The sequence below is a fragment of the Ambystoma mexicanum genome, chromosome 9 (genome assembly GCF_040938575.1).
Source record: "Ambystoma mexicanum isolate Mex_15411 chromosome 9, UKY_AmexF1_1, whole genome shotgun sequence".
NCBI classification, from domain to species: domain Eukaryota; kingdom Metazoa; phylum Chordata; class Amphibia; order Caudata; family Ambystomatidae; genus Ambystoma; species Ambystoma mexicanum.
The window spans coordinates 1,322,426,851-1,322,439,620 of NC_090931.1; the positions used below are offsets into that span (position 1 = coordinate 1,322,426,851).

Below are 12,770 nucleotides of genomic sequence, written 5' to 3' on the forward strand. Positions count from 1 at the left end.
AAAGCCGCAGAGTCCCACATTTTAAGGTAGCATCGCTGAACTTGCGGGTCTATACCATGTAAAGTTCCTCGTTAGGCGACATGTGGGTCACATATGGTCCACCAAACCATTTGCTGCTCCCCTAACTAACCTTTGCCCTGCTGACACAGGGGCTTGCCTTTAGAGTTTAGCTCTTATCTTAACCTTTGTAGTGGTCTTAATTGTACCCAACACTTGACTTTAGAAGGCAAGAAACAGCATCTAAAATCCTACTAAATATCCTTTTGTGGGGGAATTGTTGGCTGCAGCAGAGCATGTGAAAGTACTTGGAAGGAGTCGTAGCTGAAGATACGAGGAGCAACACACATATTGGGTGAGAATAAGGCCGAACTGCAGCAGCTTTGTGGCTGCGACAACCATCTTGAGTTGGTGCCGGCGCCGCAAGATGTCTGATGGATGGCAGCACTGCTGAAGAAGCCCCGACGGCCGTTGCAGTGAAAACTTTGCTTCAGTGTAAGAGGGCCACCCAAGCAAAGCGGAAAGCAAAAGTCTAGAAGATGACAACCTGGGGAGAATTTCCAAGACCCCTTTGGGAATGGGAAGGCTGATAAGCTGAGCGGAAAAATTAAGTAGCCAATAGTGCCCACTTTTTAAAATTGCGCTGAATGGAAAAAAAAGGGCAGTTATTAAAGACTGGCAAAGTGGGTCTGAAAAGTATCTGACGTGAATTGGTGAGATCTTTGTCTCGACGGTGGAGCAGAGAGCTGCTCCGGGTGCTTTACGCTGGTCTGTATTGTTTGGTCAGAGAGGATAAGGGAGAAGTGGCACCATGCCTAAGATGGATGGATGGAGAGCAGCCCTTTTGTATTGCCTACAAAGCAGTCTGGAACAGGACACCAAAATACTTGACAGTTAAACACTACACCTCCGGAGCCTCCTTCACCTCACATAGCAAAACTATCAAAAGGTTGGGGTCTAAGCTAGCCCGTAATGTTAAGACTTGCAAGCAGTCATTCTCCTGCCACGCCAGTGCAAAACACTAAAAACATGGCTACTTTAACAATACCTGCCATACGAATTAAAATCCCCCTCTCCACCAGCAGAGCGATTTGTATTCGGCTTAACAGCCTGGATGGGCTCGACCCTGCTGCCCGTTAAGTTACGCAGGATACCGTGGTTAGTTTGTGTATGGGAGACGTGCACTGGTGTTGTGACAAGGGGCGTAAGCTTCTAATGATGTCAATATTAGGGGCGGCCTTATGATTTACCGCCGCAAGGGCACTTGAGCTTAGGGCAATGGATCAATGGATCAGATTAGCACAAGATGGTGGCTTCCAACGCGTAAGTTTTGCATGTGTAAATGTGAGAAAATCGAAGGTAAGACGCATAGGAAACATTTTTCAGATGGATCAAGATATGCTAAAAAAAAATAATACATGTCCTATCGTATCCATTGCGCCAATACAATTTCGGAGTGAACGTCCCCTTTAAACATTTGTCAAGTTAAAACTCGGGGACTCCTGCATGGGAACCCCTGACAATGCCTGGTTGGGAGACTGAGTCATGTGGTGTCAACATTTGAATGTACATAATAATACTGCAGCATGAACCCTTATTGATAGGTCCTTTGACAGAGGTCTGACATTTAGTGTGTGTGTGTGTGTGTGTGTGTGTGTGCTGCAGTCGCAAAGGTCAGTGGTAGGAGTGTTGGAAGTGACCAGGTTGTTGTGCCTTTATTAGGCTGTTTTCAGACTCTACTACAAGTTTACATGCTTTGCTTTGGCTTTCATGCCTTGTCATACTCTCGCTAGGCCATATTTTGCCATTCTACATGTGGCTTGATTTTATTTTCTTTTTTTTTCTTTTTTTTTATATTGCCGCTCACCCATTCTACTTGCTCACCAAGTGCCCCACTGTAATTTGCTCCCATTTGTCCCACTGTGATTCTGCTCCTTTGTGTCTCACTGTAGTTTTGCTGCTAAGTGTTGCTGCTTTGATGTTTTACTCCCTGTATCTAACTGATTTTTTCTCACTTGTGCCGATTGCTATTAATGCCACGATTTTGTTCCTTGATAGCCAATGTAAGTTGCTTGACTGACTCTTAGATATTGACCATGTGCCATGGTGAATTGTGCCTAGAGACCCCACCAGGACACTGCCCTCTATGTAATCCATACTCTAGGGGTGGGCATACGTCCCAAGGTGATTTGTCTGCTGAGTACCCACTGATGTACACACCCTATGCCTTCCATTCCTCCCTGGGTGCCTCTGGACATCTCTTCACAAGAGCTTTCCCCCGAAGGGAACCACTACTGAAATGTTGCCCAAGGGACCCTTCCAAATCATCGCCATGGGGACACCGGATAGATGCTCCAAGTTGCTCATAAAGTTCTCCACTAACCTCCCCACTATTCTTCTCGCTCTCTATGCTCACACTGTACTCCTAGCAACTAAGTCTTACACATGGCAGTTGAGTAACTTTCCCAACAGACCTCAAACAACACAACGCTACACCCCTACAATCAATTTCCAAGTCACAGTCCCGGCCATTACATCCTAGCACCATGGCCACATAAGGCTACTCTCTGGGCATAATGCCTCTTTGCTCTCAACATAGAACCACCTGCACAAAGAGTTCGAGGTACCTATGGTCTGCAGGCACAGTGAAGCTATCTTGCATTTTCCTTCACCCCACTAACCTATCCCATTCTCTGCCAGAGCATGTGGAGACCATGAACATGGCAGCAGTGAGCATCCTATACCCCAGTAACACAACCTAACATGATAGGGTGGTTTGGGTTGGGTTCATTACGTTTTTTGAAAAGACCACTTCCAAAGTGTTTGTGTTTTGTCTCCGTCAAATTGAATCGAAGGTGGAAAAGACCCGTTGACCTGTAGTGCTTGCCCTACTTCTGCAGGTCTTATTCTTCCAATATTTGTACTTGATTGCAAAGTTGTTTTCAAGACTTCTCCCTTATTTCTTGTCAAAGTCGGTGACATGCTTGCACTCCATGCATCAGCTACTCTGCCTGAATTTTTTATTCTCATGCTTTTGTAGCCCTTGTTTTTCTGGGTCTGGGGCAAGGGTGGACCTTCCTTACCCCAGACCATGGATGAACCACCCTGTAACCACCCCCACCGACCAGCTAGCACATTACACAGAAGAAGAATATTACTTGGTAATTTAAGCATAATAGGAACAAGAGGTTATCACTTTACGTTACGCAAGTCTTAAAAACCTTTCTTTGATCAATAACCTAAGCGCTAATATAGGGGGCATTCATAAGAAACTCCTTCTCACACTTTGTGCACGATAGCATGTGGCTGAAAGCCTTGACTTTGATTATCTCGGTGCTGAAGCTGGAAGGCAGCTTTGGGATTAGACCAAGACAGGATTAATTCCTGCTGAAGTAGTAATGTGTGTATGCATTTCGTAATGAAACTCTTGAATGTGAACTGCTCATGTAAGTTTAGAGAAGCATGTGGACACATTTTCGAGAACTAGTCGAACTAGAGCTGTAAGGGGAACTGTGAATATATCTTGTAGCTTTATGGTAGGCAAGTGCATGCATTTAACTTGGGTGTGCAGTTGCTGGAGCCGTTCTGAGGGTTTTAATGGTCAGTGTCTATTGGTCATCTGTTAGGGGTTGCTCAGAAATAAGGCAGCTTTTTTTAATGTGGCTCTTCTTTCGAAGTGGCCTCTAACATGGAACCAACCCCTCATCAATGGGTCGGGTTCACTCCCTGCAAATCCCCTAACTTCCCTGCCCCAGTCGTTGCTTGCCCATGCCTGCGCGAACCGCTCTATTCCTAACCGGTGCCCATGTCTCCCACCTGCCCGTATCCTCCTTTTGCTCCAAGTCCTCTGCTTACTTGTCCCATGCTGCATCCTACTGGGTGTTGGTCTTCTGCGGGCAGCATTACCTGTGCAGCGCTTCTTTTGTGGGCGCACAGGAAACTCACTCATGAGATCCCACTTGGATGTGTTTAAGCAACATACATGCAGTATTTGTTCCTACAATTTACGAAGCGATAAATTGTTTAGCCCATTATCTGTTCATAGCTTCAGAGAAACACATTCTCGTGGAGAAAGACTGACCCCATATAGAAAAGTGCCTACAATGTAGGTTGTCTGCCATAGGTGGAATTGCTTGTTTATGCAGTAAAATAATGCTACCATTTGAGAGATTACACAGACCACCTTAAATGTTTCCTTCAGGATGAATCTTACATGCAACTGCTCTCAAAATTTCTTTTGGCTAAAGTCATCCTGTGCATTTTGAAGTGAAGAAATAAAAGATGTCCACTAGCGTGGTCCGTAAGCTCCTGCTACTCCTACTGCAAGTTGACAACCTATGATTGCAGTCGAATATCTCGCATGTTCTGATAACTGCTATGAAATAAGACACATTCTGAACTAAACTGCTCCTATGAGGCAACTCTTTGGTTCCCACAGCTATGTTTTGTTAAATACTCTCACGTGACCCTACTTTGGTATGCCTCCAACTGCAACACTGAAATCCTATCTTTCCTGCTCTATTGCTAATTGGCTGTTCACGTGGAAACCTTTTGACTCATGGGTGCTATTTCTGATTGTCCCCATTTCCTGATCATTTACCATCCATTCACGTTCCAGGTCTCAACCAGGTAGTTTAAATGGAGATTCTTCTCTAATTCCTACTAGTATTTTCTCCCTGACTAGTTTGCACAGTTGTTAATTTCTCAAGAAAAAGCAGGCTACGATGTACCGCAGAAAAGGTTGGATGGTAGATAGCCAAATCTTGTTTTTAGTTTAACATAATGGTACTCAACAAACGTTTTGCCACTTGAGCAGGCAGATAAAAAAAAAGATTCCACACGTGACATTTAGATAGATTTCTAAAGATTAGCCATGCGTCACATTTAGATAGAATTGTGGAGATTAGACTGTTGCCATGGGCTGCCCCTTTAAGGCAGACCCACACTGAAGGGACGTCACGGAGGAAGTGACGTTCCGGGACAAAGGAAGAAGGGGGATACGGCAGTTAATGTGTGGAGTTTAAATAAAGCACATGTACCATACCCGCTGGCTCCTGTGTTTCATTTGAAACCGCATCCGTGGTTAACATAGACATACATCACATTTAGATAGAATTGTAAAGATTAGGCATGCGTCACATTTAGAAAGAATCGTGGAGATTAGCCACTGAGAAGACCTTCGAGGAGTGTACCCAATGTACTAACCACCCTGCTCCCCTCATATACACATCCCTTGTACTATACAAACCCCCTGGCTTGCCAAACTACACACAAATGCACACCCAACATAACGAACACTCGCATAAAACAACAAACCCAGGCCCTGGACCTTACCCCTACAGACACAGCAAGCCAGTGCGTACAACCATAACCTTAAATACCATTGAATTTACACACAACACACACCTAACATAACAGACAGACATAAACAAGCAAGCCAGGCACTGCGCGTAACCCTTACGGATACACAAGACAGGCTCAACCACAATCTTAAATACCGGCCAATTTACACATAAAACAGACACACCCGCATCTTAACAGACATTTGCATACTACAGACAACCCGGGCACTGGGCCTCACCCTTACGTATACAAGTCAGTGCACACAATCAACGCATCTGCAACCCAACACACACAGAAGCTAGTTTCTCCTGGTTCTGGATCTATCCTATCCCCTCACTAACCCACGAGTCCTCTTTCTTGCAGAGCTACGTTAGTGCCTCGAGACTGCCCCTGGGTGGTGGCGGTGCACAGTAGAAGTCAACTTGGCATAATATAACATAACGTAACCTCTGGTCACTGACTATTGCAAAACTAAAGACACAAGATTTGCCATAATCTGTAATATGGTTGCACTGTTGACTGCTGCTTGGTGTAGGAAGTGAGGAATCCCTATACAAAAAGTCTGCCTCCCACTTTGTGGACAATATTCGGTATCTGGTCATACCATCGACAACCAAAGCATCGACAGCCATACCATCTAAAAAAAAAAAAAAAAAAAAACATCTAATGCATTTTTTTTTTTAGATGATAAAGGGTTTAATTTAATAAAAATGGGGGTTGAAGGCTAAAAAAAGGGGGATTGGGGAGGGACCACCGATTTTTAGATGCTTTTTTTTAGATGGTATGGCATTGGATGCTTTGGCTGTCGATGGAATGACTATAAACCCAAAATTCCAATATTGATGCAAACCTTGAATGTCTGTCTTGTAATTTGAAACTTAAAATGACCTCATTTTGAGTTTGGATGGACAGCACCCCTGTAGGTAAATATCTGCCCTCATATGCAAAACATATTCTTAATGAACAATCTTATCCATACAGCAAGCAAAAATAAAATGTAAGAAGAAATCCACTATTGTGCATGTATTGTTCACTTAGTGGTTGGAATAGCTAAGTCATCTTCAAGTAGCACTTGAATAGCTAGGAAGCCTGTTAATATCACATTGTTCCTGGTATGATTTCCATTTGCAGAATGCTTTGCAAGTGCTCTTTCGTTGCTACACTACTGATGTTCATGTTTCTGTTCTTAATGCAGGGCGACGACGACCTAATTACTGTCTGCATTGGGGAGATTTTCTTGGAGTTTGTCAACATGCTGCCTTCCTTTCAGACCTACTGCTTGCAACAGTCTGCATCAGTCAACATGCTCAATACCATTGAAAAAGAGAAGGAACTTCTGAGGTAGCTATGCCTAATGTTCATTCAGTCTCAGGAAAGTGTATGTGTGATCTATGCTGATGAAAGCCCATACTCCGAATGCACATGCTTTGTCCCCTTCACTTCTATCAAAGACCGAGGTTAGCCAGATTGAATTCAGCAAATCTTGTCCTCTCACTTATCTCTTTTATGGACTTTGTCTGATACCATGGCCCCAATGTCTGTGATAGGCAACTCTTCTTGCTCCTTTGCTCTATATAGACTAAGTAATAATGTGATTTCCCCCCCTCACCTTTCCCCACCCATGCCGCATCTGAGTATTAGTAGATGTTGGTATTGAAGACTGATTGGACATGGACTAACGGGTTTCAGAATATTTGGGCTACTACATTTTAAAAAACCCCTCATGTAGCCTATGGGTGCTTTCTTTCCAATAGGGGCACTCAAAGTTCTATCTTGATTTGATGGCCCTTATTTCATCTTGCAGCAACTACTGATGTGATCCTTGTTTTACAGTCTGTCTTTCCTGCATTAGAGACCTTGAAAACTGGCCTGCGGCTGACTGGGCTCATTCACTGCATTGTTCTCTAGCACTCTGCCTCCTGTTTAGCTTGCCTACACCCCAGAAATCCTATAGGACAGGAGAATTGAGCAGCAATCTTTTGCACAGAAACAGGAAGAGTTGCCATAGAGCCACATGCACCCCCTAGTGCTTTCTTTTTCGATCTTTTTTATGGCATACCTTCATATGCCACACCGATTTGTAGCCCGAAACATAACAGTAGTAGTTCTGTATCTTTTAAAGCTTTCAATAATGATAGGGTGGTATAAATGGACATGAGGAAGTGCGGCATCTAGTTCTCATTGCTGGTTGTCAGACAATGCTTGGTTAGGTTTCATGCTGATAAACTCTGTGATCTTCAGCCCACAAACACCGTAATGAGGCAGCAAGGTGGCACATAGAGTGGCTGCAGCCCTATAGATAATTTTCTCTAACCCCCTGCTGTGCCACAATAGCCCTCACTCTTTTGTCAAGCCTTTATCTGAATCCCTTTAATGATGACATGCATAGCCTCTGCCCTGTGAGTGGGCTGTGTTGCACTAGGGATAGCTAGAATCCTTTACTCTAATCTAAATTTACTGTTTTCTGGTTTACCTTCGTATTGGTTTTTGTCATCGTCAGTAAATCATCCCTTTTTATTGATCATTTAACCGTATATCATTTTTTAAAAAGTATATATGCATTTTTTAATTTATTAATAATGTGATAGTTTATAAATGAACTTTACACATCATTTCACAAAGAAAGAAAGAAAAAAGATCATGGTAAAACATGCAATTAAGAACATATCATTTCTACATACTTCGTAATCAGAATATAAAAGAACAGTAAAGAAAGTTAAAACTAAGATAATGCTATAATTTTTCCACTTCTCTAGATGTTATTAGCATTTAGCAGAGCACAATTTACCTACCAGGGTTACATTGTTCGCAACTGGTGTTGCTCATTCACAAGTGCAATTATTAAAGCCAACTTCGAGGCGGAGCGCAAAGCAATATTTCCATCCTGAAATGGCCTATGACCCAGCAATTAACGCACTTTTCTACCTCGGATCTTACAGATGGTCAATGTTGTCAATTGGTCTTAGATGGCGATTCCCCCAAAAGATTTTCAATTTTAAGCCAAACGTTAAACATAGCGATTAGACCTTAATGCTTGCGAGCGCGGAACCAAAACATGGGTTCTCTTATGAACTCCAAATCATGTACGTAACTTTCATAACATAAATGGTACATTTTTGTCATGGCAGCACATTCTGTGAGAATATGTTTTGCCAGTTCTCTAATCACTCCATGTTTACATATTCGACAGTATCTTTCCAGGGAGGATTATGCATTATGTAAAATGTGCGAGGCTCCCCATCTGACCATATTGAGCGCCCACTTCAACCCAGACTTATGACCGCCAGAAAAAAATATATCCTATGCCCCATACACCTGGCAGCCTGAATAGAAGCCAAAGACTTAATAAACTGAGTACATTTATGTTCGGCTCAGCCCCAAACCCATAAGTGGAAAATAGCCAACCCCCGAAAGGAAGCCTGTTAGGAAGAAGACTGGAAAGGGGCCCCACATTGAGAACCTAAATATAGTAATAATTCACACAAGTTAGGGGGGATCGAAATGGAGCGAACATCTGCATTAATGTTCCTTTTGAAATTGCTTTAGTTGCTTTTTGTAAAAAAACAAGCCGTGAAATGAACAGCATTTTACCAATCGAAATAATATGAGATCGTATCCTTTAAATAACTTTTCTTTCTTCTGACACGTCTTCTCCCTCAAAAATGAAATCTTTTTTCAATGTAGCGCTTTTTGTTGATCAGAGCACATAGATGGATTACATGTGCAAAAATAATCATTCAAGGTAATATTAAGGCTTATATGTCGGGAACAGTAATGTCACTTCCAATTGGAGTATATCTGGTAGGCCATGAGTAGCAGAGGCTGCAGTCAGTCAGATTTATGGAGGCGCACCGGTCGACAGTAGCATAACGTGACATTTTAATGATTGATGCCCCATAGGTGAATCGGTCCCACACCAATAGAGTGGGACTGAGGACCTCTGGGGGGCGGGGGGTCAGGAAAAGGCACTAGCTACATGTGACCCCTGGAGCAGTAGGATCCCCACTCTTCCTGCAGCATCCCCATACCCTGCAGTCACTCAACCAATGTGCTGTCCCTCAACACCCAATAGGAGAACCCCAGGAAAAGGGTGTAAGGACTCACATGTACAGACTTGCTTGACTCTGCCTTTTTCCTCGGGTCCGCTTGCACGCTAATAGTCTGCACACAGAGCACCTGGGCCATGCAAACTCTGCAGCAGATCAAATTGCGGCCAAGGAAAGCAAACTTCGGTAAAGAGAGGAAGGCAAAAAAGGGGAGGATTCCTCCCTTGAATCTCCTTTAAGGACACAGTTCTTTTGGATATTCAATCTCTCACTCTCTGGACCTCCATTATCCTTCAAACGTGTATGGTTCTTCCCTTTTGCATTGTTTGTCATTGTTTCATAATTTCAAGGAGGGGTTTTTACCCCTGAACTTTCTCAATCCTTTTCCTACCCTTGGGTGTGAGTCCCAGATTTGCTGTTTGCCTTATCGAGGAAAAAATGTATTGGGTCACCGACCCTTTCTTAACAATGTTTATATTGCATCAATTATTCCAGTTCCTTTAATTGTGCTCTCTCGCGCTGTCAGTGGTACGTGGTATTTTCGCTCTCCCTGGGTTTACCTGTCTTTGCTGGCGGCTTCAGCATCCCTCGCATCTTGCCATCATCTTTGCTCTCGGCCCGCTGACTCAGAGTGCGTTTCGCCAAGCCGCTTGAATCTTGCTTTCCCTACCTCTTCATTTGGCGGCTCCAGCTGCCACTGGCAGTGATGCAGTGAACTCCTCTCGACTTGACCCATCTGCATTCGATTCTCATCAGCCTCTGTGCTGTGTCCTGCAGTCTGCTTGCCTCCAGTGTTCCAACCAGCGTCAGAGCAAGACAGACTCAGCCGCAATTTGTCTGTCTCTCGCTCGTTCTGATCAGCTGTCAGTTTTGAATGTCCCAGCATTGGTTAGCATTTTCCAACGACTAGAACGCAGCTTTGGCTTACCACTTTTGGTCATCCTCATTACTGCATCCCTCTTCCTCATCTCAGTACTATGAAAGGGGAGGGGTGTTAATAAGGTTGCTGGTTAGGAAAACCTGGGAATTCTCTGTCTACATTACAATACGCCATACAAGAATGTTTCATAGGCACATGGGTGTCGCTAAGAAATACAGCTGAAGGATTATTCTGATCCAGTGTTTTTGTTCTGTGTCCCTGGAGTTTGCTTTCCCTTACGTGGTCCTCCTGCAGTTAGAATCCCCAGGATCAGTCAAGTAACCCCTTTGTTCATGAGCGCTGCTCGGCTCACACACCGCATTCTCACAGCTGGAGGATGATGACCACAATTTCTTCTCCAGGCTGTCTTTTCAGAAGGCTACAGTGCTAGTCACGTGCCTGTTAATAGGGATGACAAAATGTGGAAGGCTGTTCTTTCTGGTCAAGGATAATGTCATCATAGGTCTTAAAGTGGATTCACAAACTCCTTACACAGTGTCGGGCACAGTTGGGCAGCGCACCTTGCTACAGTTATTCTGGTCAGAACAAGTTCTCATTTCCTGTAAATACATGCTCTTCCTCCTGACCATTCATTAAGGTGGAATGTGATCTCTGGCATACTGAAGGTACATGAGCCTTGTATCATGAATGTATGGCAGTATATGAAAAAATGTACTTTACATCTGCCTTCCTCAGTTAACGTGGTATTGCAGGCCAAAAATGTCTAATCGAACATATTTATTTTCAACATTTGATTTGCCATTTACTGCAAACAAACTTTGTTTGCAGTAAATGGCAACTACATATTACTGTACATGGCTGGCCTTTGGGTGGCAGCATTGCACCAAATATGAACTGTGCTTATGGTGGCATGCACTATTTTACAGAAAGCACTGGTAAATATTGTCACCAGTCACCATGCAGTGAGTGCATTTCTCTTAAATCGAGTATGTGAACTAAGGAACTGACCCTGCAGGTCTAGTGGGATTAAAAAAGAATTGGTGAGACTGGTCATAGTCTGTATACATTGAGCTAAGCCCCAAATATTATGTACGGGGTGGATCCATTTCTTTCCAGGTTAAAGATTTAGCTCCATGTTTCATCATAAATACATGAAAATGATGAATCCCCATTCCACATGGCTCAGGGTTTTCTAGGTGTTATCAGTCTGGGTTTTTTATGTATGCTAAATCTGAAAAGGCTAAATTAATTGGTATTTGCATAAGCACAGAACGGCTTTGTTTAATATTTTCTGCTATGGGATGTCTAATCTAAAATTTGAAACAAACGCTAGAACACTAGACAGCTCTTTGAACTATCATCTACCTTCTAGCATTGTTCATAAACTTGATGAATTCACTCTTCTTTCAGAGACAAATGACTGGCCCATAGGTTCCTTATCTCTGTCCCTTTTTAATTCTTCATTAGAACAGGGAATATTGACACGTTTTTTAATAGGTTTTTCTGGTGTATCCCCTTATGAAAAAGGGCTGCTAGGATTCTTCAGATTTTGCTAATTTTAGGCCTTCTACCACCTTGACATTTTTGGGAAAGTCTCTCGGACTGCATGTGCCCAATTGACTGGGGAACCATCTTTCTACTAATTCTGTACTGAAGCCTTACCAACACTGGGTCCATCCAGGCCCTGGCACAGAAACAGTGATACTCATATTGTCAATGGATCTTCATGTGCTGCCTGAGGGAGGTGCCTGTTTGTTTGTGCACCTGGGTTTATCTGTCTTGTGACATGGACAGATATGAGGCCCTTCTGAACACCTTGGCCACATATATGGGGGTGGGGAAATAATTGTCTGTGACTGGTTTCATACTTCCTCTATAGGTACTTTCAATTTGTTCAGGGCCCCCTACTCTCCTGCTCTGGTTGTGTGTGGTGTGGCCCAGGGTGTTGGTCCTGTCACTGTTGCTATTTAATACCTACTAGCGGCCTTTGCAGTATCTGATTGACTGTTTGACCATCTCCATCCACTAGTACACCAATGATACTCCATTGTATCTTAAGATCCAACTTACTTTGCTGCTTGTGGTAATTTTTTGAACAATTTGAAACTGTTGGGCCATTGCTTTGGTCTGGCCTTCGTTCTCTCCATCATGGCCACTGCCTCCACTGAGCACCGGAGTGCTCTGATTCCGGCCCTGCCGTCGTCATGATTGGTCTGCCCTTGTATCATCTGGGCCAATCACAGGCCGGCAGGTGGTAGCTGGCCCACATCACGAAGACCCTCACTAAGGCTCCCTGTCTGGCCCTGTCCGGGCCTGGTTGGACTCCTTGTCCTCTTACACTTCCCCCAGCAGATCCCTCTGAAAGTCATCTGGGGTTGTGAATGTCAGTGACCTGTTGCCTGGTCTGGCGTCAAGGCACACTTGCATTCGCTTCCGTGAGCAGCCAACTCAACTTCTTCCTGTTTCCCCCTGACTTTTATATTTTGCCACTGCTGATCCATGTG

The 12,770-nt window shown here is 43.7% G+C and overlaps 1 protein-coding gene across 4 annotated transcripts in view; it reads left to right on the forward strand.

Moving 5' to 3' along the window:
- LOC138489101 (uncharacterized) overlaps positions 1 to 12,770 on the forward strand; it is a 501,288-nt gene that overhangs the window by 475,022 nt on the left and 13,496 nt on the right. For all 4 annotated transcript variants that reach the window (XM_069616698.1, XM_069616695.1, XM_069616697.1 and 1 more), the window contains one exon: positions 6,536 to 6,681. In XM_069616698.1, coding sequence (XP_069472799.1) covers positions 6,536 to 6,681 — 146 coding nt within the window. The remainder of the gene's footprint in view (positions 1 to 6,535; positions 6,682 to 12,770) is intronic.